Raw genomic sequence first — 16,729 nt, 5'->3', positions numbered from 1 at the left:
AATTATAGTTGTTGTTGTCATATTGTAGCAACTTAATTAAAAAAATGTATAGGCTGATTTGCGGAAATTTACCATGGTTTTACTACAGTTCAAATTTAAAAACATGGTAACTGTAGTAAAACAATGGTTATCATAAAATAACCATGGTTTTGAAAACCATGCTTTTTGAAAAAAACATAGTAAACGATGGTTATTGTAGTAAAACCATGGTTTTGCCCCAAGTAATCAATGCCCCAAAAAAACATGGTTACTACACTGGTACCACAAAAAAATCATGGTTAATTTTCGTAAGGGAGCTCTACTGAAGCAAGAGATCAAGCGTAGGTGAGGGGGACATGTATTGCTCTGCTCCCGTTATGTCCATGCAAGGCTGCATGGATGGGCAGAGAGTTTGCCCAGAAAAGTATCATTCCGCCAACCTTAAATGTATTCTATTGTTAAATATTTGACAACAGTGGTCCTGACAGAACAACAATATCTGGTCAAAGTAAGCATTGGACTTCATCACAGATAAAAGTGTGAGAAAAAGAAAGACAGAGTAGTAATGACATACACCCAGCAGATGTCACAATAAAACACTGACATCCATAATAAACAAGGTTTCAGAGTAAGCACATTTTCTCCTCACCATGATAATTCCTGTGAGCAGAACAGTGCTGGTGGCCATCATGAGGAAACTGTCAATGAACCAGGTGTACCAGATGACTCCATTAGATACGCCCATAGCTTTAAGAGTCTCCTTCAGTCTCATCTCCTTCTCCAGCACAATGCTCTTTACCACCATAGACACAGAATAGATCCAGGCAAGCACCATGAAGATTGGGAAACAGCGGTTTAAGGTGAGCATAAACCTTGGTCAAACAAAAATCAACAGGTTCTATTATATACTGGGATAAATGTGATTTAACTTTCATGTTTTTTCATCACATTCACACACAAAAAAACAAAAAAAAAATCTCAATTTGGCATCACATTTTGGCCTAATTGAACTGAATAAGGAAGGATTTTTGTCTTTAGCCGGTGAAGTTATCTGAGGTAATCTTAGTTTACTTTCTGTCGGTCTCTAGACGTTGTGTCGAGCTGACAGAATGGGGTTTGAACTTGAGAAAGGCCAATGAACTTGGCGAATGGCATGGCATGTCAGTCTCCGCCCCGTACATACGGGTATAAAAGGAAGACGGCGTGCCCTTTCATTCACCTTTTGGGCTGAGGAACCCGAGAAGCATTCTCGGTTGCTGCAGCGGATGGCGAAGCGTTGTGGCATGAAGGAGCGCTACGGAGAACACATCTGCCGTAGGGAAATAATAAGTGGAAATCCTGCACGGTCTCACCAGTGGGGTGATCTCATTGAGAACATTTACATTCCTGCACTGGGCAGACGCTTTTATCCAAAGTGACTTACATTGCATTATCCTAAACATTTGTTTCTGTACGGGGCGGAGACTGGCATGCCATGCCATTCGCCAAGTTCATTGGCCTTTTAAGAGTACAATCAGAGATGATAGGTTCTCAAGTTCCAACCCCATTCTGTCGGTTCAACACAACGTCGATAGACCGACAGAAAGGGAACTGATATTACAGATGTAACCAGATATTCTTAATTGCCACTCACATGTCATCTACATAGCAGGGGTAGGGCATCTGCTGCACATAAACACCCATAGGCCAGTCATGACCTGTCTGTAACTTGAGGATACCATGTTCAATCATATCCTGCAGGTAGGCAAAACCTCCCCAGATGTAGCGAAGGTCCTCCAAAGGGTCTGCCCTGGGACCAGGATCCCAGTATCTGAGAGAAAAACAAAGAATTCAAGCTTATAACAAGCAATCATTTACAAACACCACTTGTTTTAACTGTGAACAAACTTAAAGAGACCACTCAAGTTTGGAGTATTTTTAGATGTATTGTGGTCATTCCATTCAGGTGTCTGCTGGATTTGAACAGAAACAAACCTCAGAAATGATAAAGTTATCCAAAAGCAATGCGAAAGAGGTTTAATATATGTTCATTTTTAAACGGATCCTAAAATAAATGTAAAATAGGCCTATTACTTTTATTTAGTTTATGAACTTGTTTTCTTCGTAGTATTTGAGATCTAAAAAAAAACATTGATTTGTTTTGGTTTTTTCGCTAATTTTTGGGTAATAAATATAAATAAACTATATTTCCATAGAACTTGGGAGAAAGGTTGTCTCTAGCTCACAGATTGAAGCAAAATTGAACATTTTACTTCAAGGCATAGCTATAAATTGTATATTCAGAAAAACTAGGCAACTTTATTTTGTAACCAAATGAAATTTCAACCTACAAAAATGTGGTTTAACTTAAGGGTTCTAATATTTTTGGGACCACTGCACATTATTTACGCTTATTTACACACTTTATTTTTACGCTTATTTACACACTTTATTTACGCTTATTTGGTTGAATTTTCATAGTATTACGCTTCAATTATATAAATCAACATTGATCCATAAATCACGATTAGTAATTTAATTCACACTGTTTGTTTATGCTGGTTGAGTGTTATATTATGCCCAGATAGTGACAACACAATGAACCCACAGGCCTACAGTGTCATTCAATCTCTGACTATTTGTCTGAACACACTGAGATCTGAACAGTCTATCACCGGCAGGCATGTTTAGTGTTCCTCATAGCTGTCTCACTTTTCACACAAATGAAGCACATACGATTGTGCTGCTCTGTCTCTTATAACACAATAACAATAGTGTGTTGGGTCACAACACCTCAAACAAACAATTATAAGAAGATTCTTCATTCTCGTCTTACAACTTTAATACTAAATCTGTATCTAAACATTTAGTGTGAAAAGGCTGAGATGACAGCCCAAATATAATGTTCCTTTAATGTTCCTCGGCCCTAAGCACAATGGAGAAGAAATCTGATTAAACATTATAAATAGTTCCCTTTCTGTCGGTCTCTCGACGTTGTGTCGAGAACGACAGATAGGGCGAACCCCGTACATACGTAACCAAGACGTTTTCAACCTTCCCTGGAGCCATAAAATCTCATTATTCCATAGAGAGACTATTTAAATTATGCTTTACCATGATCCAGGATAAATGTCTGATGGGTGAAAAGGTTCATTCAGCTCTATATTCAACCTGAAATTATTACACTATTTAAGACTGAAATACCTTATTAGTTGAGGTAAACAATGACACAGCAAAGTTCACAAAAGAAGCCTCTTATGGATGCTGTGATTCACCTGTCTTTGATTTTATTGGTACGTTCCACTGCATCAATGTCCATCCGGATCTTGAACTTGACATGGCGCGGAAGGGCTGTAGTCCAGGGGTACATGTCCATGAAGACCAGGCCTGCCCAGAACTTATTCTCCTCCAGCAGATGGAGAGCTTGATGGGTCATCAGGTTTTCATCCATGTGACCCACAAACTTATCCAGGCTTATACACTGATGAGATAAAGGGATAGTGTCAATGTAAGGAAAAATACACGATATAGGACATGAATGTGTATACAGGTAAGGCTTGTGAGAGTCATATTTAAAGGTGATGTGTGATTTTTTGGAGGATTTAATAATAAATAACTATGTCTTTAAAGGTGTAAAAAGACCTATTATAACAAAGCGTTATGTTTTTATTATCTTGGAATGAGTGATTTCTATCTAGATACACCGCTGGTCCCCTTACATGGAATTCGTCATGTTGTTTCTACAGTAGCCCTAAACAGACAAAATGCTCTTTAGAAGCTTGTTTCATAAAAACGTTATCTCCTTCAGAAAAGAAGCGAAAACTGATGACATCTTTGTCCTGTGAGAGCCACTGTAGTGCTCCAAAAGGGAGGGGGGAAGGATGAAGTGAGCCATTGAATGCAATTCACAACCTCACCACTAGATGCCGTAAAAAACCCTTATTATTATATATATAGTTATTACTAACACTGCAGAGTGCATGATTTTTTTTTCAAATCTTGACACTATTACTATGTGCAGTAGAAACAGTGATGCCTGGCATAGGCACAAATGTACATGCCAATTTGTGTTTCCTAAGAAAGTCTCCATACAGTGGGCCTCTCGTTCTTAAAGCTCTCCACTGACATGGGAAAATCACAGAGCCTGTGTTGGCCCTTCTCTAGAGATCGTCCAGACAAAAGCTGAGTGAACACGCCACCACACTACAGCCGAGAGGCCTCCATGTGCACCAAATCTAATAGAATCATTGACAATACTGTATACTGCCACCAGAGGAATGAATACACAAGAGAATTGAAAGACTCAATGGGACCCCCCATCGAACTAATATGTTCTCTTGGGGCACTACAACACATGTTCTTCACAGGCAATACATTTGAGATCATCTCAACAAAACCACCAAAATAAGACAAATCTTAAATGGAGAACTGTTTCTTTATAAGGGTGTAGCACTTCACAATAACATCTAAAGTTTTAGTCAAGCTTAGTTGTGTCAGCTATAGCTAAGAGGCTAAACGGACTGGATTTGTTTGTGAAGCATGAAGCCTCGCAGCTCTGATCCAGACAAAGGGGGGCTGCGCCACTCTATGATAGCCCTATCCCATCATCACAATTCCACTCTAATCAATTTGCGGGAAGAGGCCTCCGGCTTAAGAAAAGGTCCAGGCGGTGAGGTAAAACCGTACCAGAGAGAAGCTAAGCGATTTGCCCACTCATTCGTCAATGAAGCCCCCCGCCACAAAAACAACACAGCGCTGGCAAAGGGTGTCTCTCCCACACACTCCCCTCTTAATCACAATCGTACAAAAGAGGGACCTGCATGCTGTTGACAGCTTGCTTGTTCTTCTGCTTTTCACCCATCTGGCCCGGTGGGCTCTGTATAGCCAGGCTAAGTGGTCATTCTCGTGGGGATGTGCTGAGAGCAATCAGCACTCTGCAGAATTAAAACTGTAGTGCTCAGTGCTAAAGAGTCTCTTTTTGTGGAGTGAGGAACAGACCAGTGCTGGTTTAAGGAGATACTTTACACACAGACATCAGCAGGCCTGGACTGAGATAACTAGCGGTTAAATAAAACAAAGCATAAAATCATTCCAAGGTCGTAATATATATCCAATGATCAAAGGTTGAAATATTACTATTTCTGAACCAAGAATGACATGTGTCACCATTTAATGAAAGAAATGCTTTGTATAGACCACTTTCCAAGATGTACACACTGGTCCACCAGCATTGGGTTCATTTTTATTTGATTTTTTTATCTTACATATGTAATTCAATCTTGAAGGTATTAGTTTAACATTTTGATTAAGCAATAGATGTTCTGTTGGTTGAATTCTGTTCAAATGTTTGTGCAGTGTTAAAAAACTGAAACAGGAAGTTCTCCGTTTTCCGGAATGATGATTGAACATCAGAGGTAAACACAAGCTGCATCCGAAATCCCTTACAGTGCGGATACAGTGCGTATACTGATTTAAATTAAGTACCTACCTATCGACCGCTAAAACAGTACATACTATATAGTATGAATGTTAGTAGTATTTAGAACATACTGCATCCAACATGTTTTATTGTCATGTGACCCGTATGCTCTTTGACCTTTGACGTATTAACGGCAGCCTGTTCATAGGCCTTCAAAGTCACCAGAAATTCATTTATTTTATTTAAAAAAAGACATCTGATATCTTTATTTGATTACTTTTCGAATTTGACCGTTTCTCAGCTTTCGTGGCATTATGGGATAGAACAGTGTCCATCCAATGCACACTTACAAATCTCGGCCGAGGCAGTACACCATCCAGGGTATTTCTCGTCTACTGTTTTTTGCACTCTGAGACTTAGGACATACTATTCGTGACTCATACTGATCTTCATCTAATATATAATATGGAAGTAGGCAGTTTCGGAAGCAGGGCTGGTCTCACCTCACTGTACTGGTTGATAGTTCGAATGGTTTCGTCAATAAACCTGAAGACATCTCTCCAGTCAAAGTTATTCATGTTTATATATCCATGCTCCGTTGGCTCATTGTGGAGGAAATAAAGGATGTCCTTTGTCGTGAATTCTGTGTCTTTAAGACGACTGTCCAGGAAGTCCATCACTGTGGGGTTTTTGAGTGTGTCCTACAGTGAGGAGGAAAAAGAATATGCGCATTTTGGTAATAAAAACAAACCCAATATTTTACACAAAATTAACACAATTGAGCACAATTTGCGAAACTTTCTTCTAAATAACTTGTTTGGTGATTGCAGTTACTCTAGTGAAGTCATAAAATAATGCTACAGCATACAGTAGTTATGTTTACATTATAATTATTAAACTGCCTGTACAGTAAAATGACAAAATGGAACGTGTGTTTGTTAAAGGAGAACTCTGCAGAAAAAATGCTGCCATGAATACTCACCCTCAAGTCATTTGACAAGGTAGGACATCCGTTTTGGTGAGATTCAGGAGCGTTCTGACTCCAGCCCATAGACAGCAACGCAACTGAATTTCATAGCGCAGAATGTCTATGGGCGGGGATCAGAAAGCTCCCGAACCTCATCAAAACTATATTAATTTGCATTGCAAAGATGAACGATGTCCTAGGCTTGTCCAACGACTTGAGGGCGAGTAATTCATGGCACAATGTTCTTTTTTCTTTCTAAAAGACATTTTCTGTTCCAGCATGAGATCCATACGTCTTGGGTTTGGTGCAGAAGAATTTAGCTCTGCATAAAACCCGACCCGACCCCTTTACGCCCCTTTAGAAATCATCACCCATGAGGGTCTCTGACCTCACTGATGTTGATACTGTTGAATTAAACTGTTAAACTATAACATAGGGGTGTGGTGTTTGTTGTCATGCCATACAATACATTAGAAATCCAATAGTTCACAATTGTATAATCATGTAACTAAATACACAAAGCTTGATCATATTTTGCTAATCTAGCATCCAACAAAGATTATTCGCAAAATAATCTCTGATAAATTCCATATCATGTGGTAATATATAATCCCATGGGGATCACAAGGTAACTGAAAGAGAACAATAAATTGGATGTATTCACGAGATTGTTGACATTGTGTCGTGTAAAGTAACAAAAAAAGGCAGGAGGCGTGTGTGTACGCGTGTGTGTGTTCGAGACATAAAGAAACAGGGCCTACCCGTATCATGTTCATCTGGATGCTGTTCTGAAAGAAATCCCAGAGCTGGGGTCCTACTTCTTCCCAGGCCCTCCCCATCTTCTGCAATCTTTCCAGCTCCTCAAATGTAGTGTTGGCCTAGAGAACACAAAAGCGAGCACAATGCATGTGTTACTGAATTCAAAATCTTTTGTTAAACAAGAATTAGGGACCTTCTTTAGTTTAAAAGGTCGATGCAATCATTTCTACATTCGATTTTTTAAGATAAGAGATCATAAGAGAAACTGGCAAGACTTTACAGTCCCATTTGTTAACATTACTTAATGCATTAGGTAACATGAACTAACAAAAAGGATAGTTGAACGGATAGTTCACCTAAAATTTCAAATTCAGTTATCATTTATTCACCCTCATGTCATATGAAAACCTGTATGAGTCTTTTTAGACAATATTTTAAGAAAGGTCTCAGTTGTTTTGTGGAAGTCAACAGGGTCCAATGATGTTTGGTTACCAGCGTTCCTCAAAATATTTTATTTTGTGTTCCACAGAATAAAGCAGTGCATACAGGTTCAGAATGACATGAGGATAAGTAAACAATAAATCATCGCCAAACATCAATGTAAAATGATATCTCTTTATGCCAGATTTTTTCCTGCACTTATGCAACAACTGCATATCCTGCACTTGCTGCCATTGCACTTCTGGTTAGACAAAACTACATTTCGTTGCCCTGTTCTTGTACATGTGTAATGACAATAAAATTGAATCTAATCTAATTTAACATTTGAAATAATTCGAAACATGAAATACAGAAATGTCATCGCTGAAAGACATGACATCTGACCCATTTGTACTATTATACTTTCCTACCCCCCCTAAAAAATGTCTTAGCTTTTCATACTGTAGTAGGCTAACTGAGGCCAGTTTTACGGCACCTATGCATTGTTCTTCTAAATGTTAATGTAAGTAACCGCTATATTAAGCACGTGTATGATTCATTTCCTTAAATTGTAACTGGAATGGCCCCACATGGACTGGCTGTATTATTACATTAGCAAAGGTTACATTTACTGTGCATGTGTTAAAGCAAGAGGATATTTATTCTTACACTCTTTAATATTTTTCTGACAGAAGGGGAATCTGGCGTGAATAAGATCTTTCCCATCAGGAGAGGTTTCACTGTATTCCACACGATCTTCGTAACTGGGTTTGACTCCAGGCTCTGCATCAGTGCATTACAGAATGGGGCTGTGGTTGACAGAGTGAGAAGTTAGAGAATGTGTGTGTACGTGACTAAGAAGGGAGGTGTTTGATTCACCAAGTTTTGTTGTGGCCATAACATATTATCACATTCTCAGAAGTTGATATGTCACCGTTTTGTTGTGTCTAAGTAAACTGAACATATCTCTTCTGGTCTCGGTAGTTACGACATATTTGAGTAGAAAAAATTAAGTAAATGCGGACCTCACATGACAGATATTACAAATAACAGGTCAACTTATATGTCTCAGAAAAGATAGGGAAAGTGCTCTTACTTGCAGTCTTGTCATATTTGTAGCTTTCGTGTCCTCTGGAGCTGTTTATGCCTAGGAAAGCTTTGTAGTTGTTGTCCTCATACCAGTTAAAAGAGAAGACCCGCGTCCCTTCACCCTCAGGGTAACCGCAGAACAGATCTGACACAGTGGACATCAACTGGCTGAAGGAAGAGGGGCCTCCTGGCTGGAGGATGGAGGACATCGCCTTCATCAAGTCTTTGGAGCTCTGCCTCTCTGCAAGCTGTGAAAGTGGTTTTAGTCCGAGTATATGGCGTATGAATAAGACAGACCAAAAGCACACAAGCGATTAATTTTTATGTCAATTCATGCCACATTTGATGTCAAAATTTCACATGGTTTTGGAAGAGTACTGATACTTATATGATGATTTTTAGCAACGTAGGGAATTATATTTGCCACAGTAACGCTTATCATAAAGATAACGTTTTGAGAACCTGCAACTTTATCAAAGTTCAGTTCAATTTAATTATATGTATATAGTGCTTTTAACAATGCCACATTGTTTCAAAACAGCTTCACAGGAACGCACAGAAAAAGGTAGAATACAATTAAGATTATTTTAATTTATACTCACAATTGTTCTGCAGTTAACATGCTTTTTAAATAAAAATCAAACCTATACATTATTTATAGAGCAAAACAAATTGAATACAAATTTCTTCGTCCCTCCAGTAAATGTGTGTTTGATCTATTGCTGTGTACAGGATTGGAGAGTGAGGTCATTTTTCAGCATACCGTTTCTCAAGAGAGTGCTTAACCACAAAAACAATATCATAAAAAAGGTATTTAAAAACATATTCTCATCTGATGTTATCTCTAACGTTAACACTGGGTTGAGGGACATTATTCACACAGAATTCCTGGGAGGTGCAGATATCCTCTCACAGATGAAGAGATTTTTCCAATCTTTATCAAAACATGAGGCCAGCAGGTTATCACGGTGAACGTGAGATCCAGCACTTTTTAACAGGTCATGAACTCTAAGCAAAACCAGGTCAAGATAACTAGAAGAAAACATTACAATTTCCACGGAGGCTTTTATTATAAACAATGAGTCATTGCAAAACTGCGGACGGGTTAACAAAGAATTCCCCATTGATACATACACACATATAAACCCACACACTCAAGGGAGATTGATGTAGTGACGGGTGATAGCATTAGTTGGCCAGGCTTTCTGTCACCCAAGTAAAGGGAAGGATTTCTGCTCCACCTACAGGATGTGAGCTCAGTGGAATGTCCTTTCAACATAGATGTGATCGCATGCATGCATGTATACACATTTATTGTGAAGTTGGTCATATAAGCACTTTTGATATTTGAGATACATGAGATATTTGTGACTTGTTCAACCTCATATGCACAATTAAAATCACACGAGGATGTAACACACACTTTCATCACTCCTTGAGTTTGAGCTAAAGTGTGAAAGGGAAGCGAAGAGTTTCCTGGATGCTAAAATAAGGCTTTATAATGAAAGAGAGGAACTGAACGTTCTCTGGCAGTTTTACCTCCAGAAGCTTTTCAGAAACTGCTGAAAGAACTCGACCCCAGAAGTGCAGGTCTATCCCAGCCGAGTGTCTATCCAGCACCATGGGCAACTAAACATATATGAAGAAAAATAGACGGATAAATTTACTAACAATCACAAATGTATATTTAATTAACATTTATACTATATTACTAAACCATTTAACATTTACAGACATGCTCAAATTTGTTGGTACCCTTACAGCTCATTGAAATAATGCTTCATTCCTCCTGAAGAGTGATGAAATTAAAAGCTTTTGTATCATGTATACTTGCATGCCTTGGGTATGTCATAGAATAAAGCAAAGAAGCTGTGGAAAGAGATGAATTATTGCTATTTCTACAAAGATACCCATTCGAAAATATAAAACATAATTGGATTATAGTGATATTCCAAACTAATTAGTTTCTTTAATAAGTATCACACATGTATCACATTTTGTAATCAGTCATTCAGCCTATATAAACAGAGAAAAGTAGTCACTGTGCTGTTTGGTATCATTGTGTGCACCACACTGAACATGGACCAGAGAAAGCAAAGGAAAGAGATGTCTGAGGAGCTCAGAAAGAAAATAATAGACAAGCATGGTAAAGGTAAAGGCTACAAGACCATCTCCTAGCAGCTCGATGTTCCTGTGACAACAGTTGCAAATATTGTTAAGAAGTTTAAGGTCTATGGAATTGCAGCCAACCTCCCTGGGCGCGGCCGCAAGAGGAATATCGACCCCAGATTGAACAGTGCGAATGGTAGAAAAAGAACCAATAACTGCCAAAGAGATACAAGCTGAAGTCCAAGGTGAAGGTACCATCCGTCGCTTTTCGAGCAAAAGTGGGCACCATTATAGAAGAACCAGGAGGACTCCACTTTTCAAAGAAAAACATAAAAAAGCCAGACTGGAATATTGACGAGCCACAATCCATCTGGGAGAATGTCCATAGGACAGATGAGTCAAAACTGGACCTTTTTGGCAAGTCACATCAGCTCTATGTTTACAGACGACAAAGATCAATCTTTAAAAGAAGTGAACACCATACCTACAGTGAAACATGGAGGAGGCTCGGTTTTGTTTTGGGGCTGCCTTGCTGCATCTGGCCGAGGGTGCCTTGAATCTGTGCAGGAACCAACAAAATCTCAAGACTATTAAGGCATTCTGGAGCGAAACGTACTGCCCAGTGAAAAACAGTGCGAAAAAATGACGGATGCCAATTACTTTTGTCAGTTTCAAGTTATTGCACGTTGCAAGTTATCGAAAATTGCAGATTTGGGATGCAAACTAATTTGAGCACGTCTGTATGTGTTCCCTGTTATTTTAGGCAGGGCATATAAGACATGCTAAAAACTTTGAATAATTTAACAATATTTTGACTCTTCATGATGTCACCAAATTTGAGGAAAACTCACCTTGATGTAAAAATAGTAAAATATAAAAAAGAAATTCATACGCACATTTTTATTGTGTAATGTCATTTCTTCTCTGCATTAGTATCATATACTCTTCTTGTAACCTAACCTTTAAGCCTGATCTCACAGTAAATTGTAACTATTTTACGAGGTGGCTAATTCGTATCAGTTCATATGATGTGAATTGAACAAAAACGTACGATTAAAAGAAAACCGCGTTAAGGAAGCCCCTTCCCTAACATCACCCCTAAAACTAATATCACTGGTATGAAAACAAATCATACTAAAATATATGAATGAGATCGTTCATATTCGTACTGTTTAGCCACCTCCTAAAATAGTTACTGATTGCTGTGAGATTGTGTTGAATGTTTTCAGAATTTGGCAATTTCTGGATATCTGTGTTTGACAAAAATAAAACAAGTGAATTATCATAGTCTAACTCATTTACTCTTTGTTTATTTAGTAACTACCCTTTTTCGATATGTTGTTTATACATTACTTTGTAATAAAAAATACACTATGTTAATAAAGCACTTGGAATATACTATTGTGAAGCAAATAAAGCTAACATGTAGGCAGATTCATTGGACGCATGCTTCTGGCCTGAAATTTACTTACAGCCAGTGGTTGGTTGTAATATAACAATTTATTTTGTTAATTTTTATTAATAAATGTTAATATATATATTGTATTTTAATTGTTTTAAAGTAAATAAAAACTACTCAACAGTTATAGATTCTTTGCAGAGGTCTACTTGAAGTTAAGTTTGGGCCACATAACGTTTATGTTGTTCCCGTTGAAACCGTCCATAATCACGGCAACGGTAAGTCAGAAACTTCTGTTTAAAAACCAACATCATCATGAAAAAAAAGCAAATCTGCTCAATGATCAACAAGTGCATTGCAGTTTAAACCACCTGAGAGTGTATCCGATTTAATCTGATTAGTAAATAAGGCCAAGTATTGTGTCATCATGTTAACACTACAATACCATCTGCTTCCACCTAACCCAGAGTGAAGCACTCAAAGCAGAAGACAGAACAGGTGAACAATATATAGAGTCATACTGAAGTCATCCTGATATTTAACAACAGATAAGTAGGTGTGGCCCAAAATTGGTTTAATTTGCTTGTTGTATATTTCCAATGTTGGGCACCGTGTGTACAGGAATACAGAAAAGAAAAATATTAAAGGTCAAGTGAGTAACTTTTTGGAGGATCTATTGACAGAAATACAATAAAATATACCTTACTGTGTCCAGAGGTGTATAAGACCTTACATAATGAAGCGTTATGTTTTATTACATTAGAATGAGCTATTTCTATTTTAGGGAGGTGTGGAGTGAGCCCTTGGTTGCAATTCAAACTGATCACTAGATGCAACTAATGTTCATACACTGGACCTTTAAACAAGTCCAGTACTCAATTATCAATAGAGGGTAGTGACGTGTCGTCACTTTACCACGTGAACACCACGTGAGGACACCACAGCGTGCCCACATGGGTTGGAAAATTACCATCGAGTCCAGCTGGTGGAAATTTCAGCAAAAAATTGCATGTTTGAGTCCCGGGTTCTTTGTTTCTCCTATTCTCCTCAGCCGTTTGCTGGGTGTTTTGCCACCAAGGGAGCTTGTACCAGGGCGTGTCCCGACATGTTCACTTGGGAAAGTGACGTCAATGCATACCCTCAATAAATATCTGTGATTATTGACCCCTGTATGTCACAACATAAAGTCATGTTCCATCACTTTCAACAGGGGGGGATTTGGGAAATCCCAAATCAGTTGTTAAACATGGTCACATTCTAAGATCTGCATCACAGTTGTCGAAACATCAGAATAACAGAGAAAATGTTATGACTAACCAGCTTAAAGAGCTTAAAGAAGTCTATGTTGGCGTAAAGCACGTCCTCGATGTCCTGCAGCCTCTGCTGGGAAAGAGCACACATGGCATTCCGGACCCCATACAGCCCTCTGCGGCTGGGGAAGATGATGAATCGCTCTAGAAGAGCCTGACTGCAGGCGATCTCCTTCAGAGTCAGATCTGGGACTCCATATGCAAACTGGACACACAGGAGAAACAGCCAAATCAGAATTAAAACCAGAACTGTCTGAATATTTGCGTGTAAAAACATCCTCAGATGTATTCCTGACACTTCAAACCTTGAAATTACCAAAAGAAATGTTGTACTATTGTATTCCAGGAGAAAGGATTATGGATCTGTATACATTATAACATATGGTGTTGCAGAAACTCAGGTACCGGATCAAAGCAGGCCACTTAAGAGCCTCCGATTGATGATTCTGTTGAAACAATGAAGCTACGTCCATAAATAACACCATGTGTAGGAGGCGAACATGAAACAAAAGACTTACGTCATCAAGACAGTGACATGAAACCTTAGGAAGGGTTTTTAGAGCCAGTTAGTGCTAAGACAACATACCTTAAATTCAGTACATTTTGCTGTATCTTTGATAACATGTAGTTTGGCGTTTTTTGATAAATCACATCTCTAAAAACAAATTTCTTAAAACAGAAGCGGTTGATCTGTTTTTAGTAAAGCAGAAGTATTAATCCGCCTTACTTGCTCCGTCCGCACTTCTGCATTTGTGAGATCATCTACAACAGCCTGTGAAAGTCCAGCGTCCCTCAGCAGGAATGATGTCAGTAGCTCATCGTCCTTGAGGATGTGCTCAACCTTTAGCCCTTTACCTAAAGGAGAAGAGGGAATGAAATGAGATTTTGAGATTTGTTCTTAGATGTATTTATTCTTTAACTTTACAAAAACATATCTCCGACAGGTTTGAAAAAACACAATTGTCCCTACAACCTATGACCTGTATACACATTCCAGACCTTCTTGAATGAAGCGCTCTTAACAGCGAGCGTCAACGTATAATGTATTCACAGTAAGAATGACAAAATGGCACAAAGGAACACTTGAGTACTGAATTCCTTTCTGACAGGATCTGTCAATCAACAGCAAATACTGAAAGGTCACAACGTGCAACTCATGTGTATAGAAAGTGCTGACATTTTCATGTCTAAATTCCTGGTACAAAACATATATTTTATGAAACAAAAACCATAAAAATAAATAGTACAAGGAAATTAAAGATGCCAATGAATATTTAGAGTGAAGCATGTTTCTGTAAACTTTTTGTTTGTCCTGGAACAACATTTGTATCGACCAATCAGATTTCAGGATTTGGCTTAAAGCAGATTATTTTTCTGTTACACAGAACCAGTTCTTACCAACCTACCCCAGAATTTTCACAAAACTGTTTTTGCTTTACAAGAATGTTATTCCAGTAGCAACAAAATATGTTGATCAAGGAAAACACAAAATAACCAGATAAAAAACCCTCTGGAGGGCACTCACTCTCCGAGTCAGTCATCAACTCGTTTAAAAGAACAGGAAAAGTGAAACGGGTATGGAAGTGTAAGAGAGGAAATGCCCACTCTCTCCATCCATCATTCAGATCCACTAAAAGAGATCCCATCAAGTTACTCCGAGGGAAGGGTTAGTGGGTCAGGGAGCAAAAAAAATATTCCACCCTAAATACCTGCCACCAGTTCAGGATTTGTGCGCAGTGTCTCCATGAAATTGCTCATGACGGAGACTTCCTGCCATAGACGACCTAGCTGATGGAACTCTGTGTCATTAAACAGGAGCTCCTGAGAGTCTGCGTAGAAGCGTGCCAGTCTGAGAACGCAGATAAGAGACATTCAAAAAAACTGTAGCTTACTGCTTGATACACAACTTCACACCATTTTTGGATGTAGATCTCAGAAGTAAATAACAATTTGAATGGAGAGGTATTAAACCTCCTGTAAATTGGCAATGATGTAAACATTTTCCTTCATAATTGAAATGTGTTAATGTCTTAATCTTTTAGATTATCACGATTTTATGGACAATTCTGAACAGTGTTTGACTCACATAGAGTTATGGTAGTTGGAAACAACCCCAGCGGACTCTCCTCGAGTTTGGTGACGAAAACAAGGGTTGTTAGCATTGCAGAAAATCCCTTGGATCCAAGGCAGGATTCCTGTAGAGGGCATAGCCTTGCTCGGAAAATGACCTGCATTTACAAAAAAGATGTGCAAGTCCTTAAACAGACACGCTAATCGATAATTTACAACTGGTGAACTTTTTCAACATTCTCAATTAGATCTGTGTCAAACGTGTCTACACCGGACTCAACCGGCGTGACGCGATACGACACGACAAAAGACATTAGAAATGCATTAGAACCCATGATCATTTTAGATGTCCATACTGGATGCGGTGCGACAAACCCGTTAAGAACAAGCATGTTGTCATGTCGCCTGTCGCGTCCTGTGTAGACTCGGTGTTAGCCAATATACTCTATTAGGATTCGATAGATACTATCAGGAAGACCATCGAAAAGCAAAAACTATTGGTATAAATCAATCAAGAAAATGTCCATGTTTGACCCAACCTTGGGCTGGAACAACCCATCATTTTCATATAGTGTAGAACTAAAGAATGGCAAGTGAACAGATACAATCCATAATACTGTTATAGTGTTCAAAATGCACACTTAAACACAACTTGTCGACTGGAAATGATATATTATTAAACTAAACCAATCAAATTCTTACATTCATGTTGGCGATACAAGGGATTGGCTCCTCGTAGCCACACAAGTCCACTGAATAAAATGACAGGCCACAGAATCTCAACCAGGAAGCGAATCTGTTCACATATGAAAAGAGAAACAATGAACAAAGAAAAAGTCAGACTGAGTGAAGGTTTTTTTGAGAATGGGTATATCAGCAATGACTTTGCCATTCAGTTATATTATTATTTATAATATTGAAGATATGAATTAGAAATAAAACTTATTTTACTTCGGTAGCAAAACAAACAGGCCTCCTCCAGTGTTTTACAAGACTAAACACCTATTACCTTGGTTTTGTGTGCCATGTGAGTGTAATGCCTGAGCTTGAACTGAAATTCTGAGGTTTGTGTCATGTGATATAAACAAAGCACTGAAAATAGATGCTGTGTTGAGGCTTTGGAAAGTACAGCCCATTCATCTCATTGAATGGTATAATTGTACCTTTTGTCTCTTGCGGAGGGTCCAGTTCTTCCAGAGGAGCAGACGGATCTGGCTGCTTGTGTTCAT

General features: G+C 38.6%; 1 protein-coding gene across 1 annotated transcript in view; it reads right to left on the bottom strand.

The window, feature by feature from the left end:
• The window catches only part of abca4b (ATP-binding cassette, sub-family A (ABC1), member 4b), a 33,039-nt gene extending 16,310 nt beyond the window's left edge, over positions 1–16,729 (bottom strand). The window contains exons 1-14 of the mRNA XM_056743186.1: positions 16,664–16,729; positions 16,203–16,296; positions 15,517–15,658; positions 15,140–15,279; positions 14,158–14,285; positions 13,438–13,635; positions 10,152–10,241; positions 8,620–8,860; positions 8,193–8,332; positions 7,106–7,222; positions 5,881–6,078; positions 3,234–3,439; positions 1,613–1,789; positions 629–851 (exon numbers count right to left, since the gene is read on the bottom strand). Of these exons, the coding sequence (XP_056599164.1) occupies positions 629–851; positions 1,613–1,789; positions 3,234–3,439; positions 5,881–6,078; positions 7,106–7,222; positions 8,193–8,332; positions 8,620–8,860; positions 10,152–10,241; positions 13,438–13,635; positions 14,158–14,285; positions 15,140–15,279; positions 15,517–15,658; positions 16,203–16,296; positions 16,664–16,729 (2,160 nt within the window). The remainder of the gene's footprint in view (positions 1–628; positions 852–1,612; positions 1,790–3,233; positions 3,440–5,880; positions 6,079–7,105; positions 7,223–8,192; positions 8,333–8,619; positions 8,861–10,151; positions 10,242–13,437; positions 13,636–14,157; positions 14,286–15,139; positions 15,280–15,516; positions 15,659–16,202; positions 16,297–16,663) is intronic.

This window comes from Triplophysa dalaica, chromosome 3 (genome assembly GCF_015846415.1).
Source record: "Triplophysa dalaica isolate WHDGS20190420 chromosome 3, ASM1584641v1, whole genome shotgun sequence".
Taxonomy (NCBI): domain Eukaryota; kingdom Metazoa; phylum Chordata; class Actinopteri; order Cypriniformes; family Nemacheilidae; genus Triplophysa; species Triplophysa dalaica.
The sequence above is the reverse complement of the archived record's forward strand: the minus strand, read 5'-3'. Positions and strand labels throughout refer to the sequence as shown.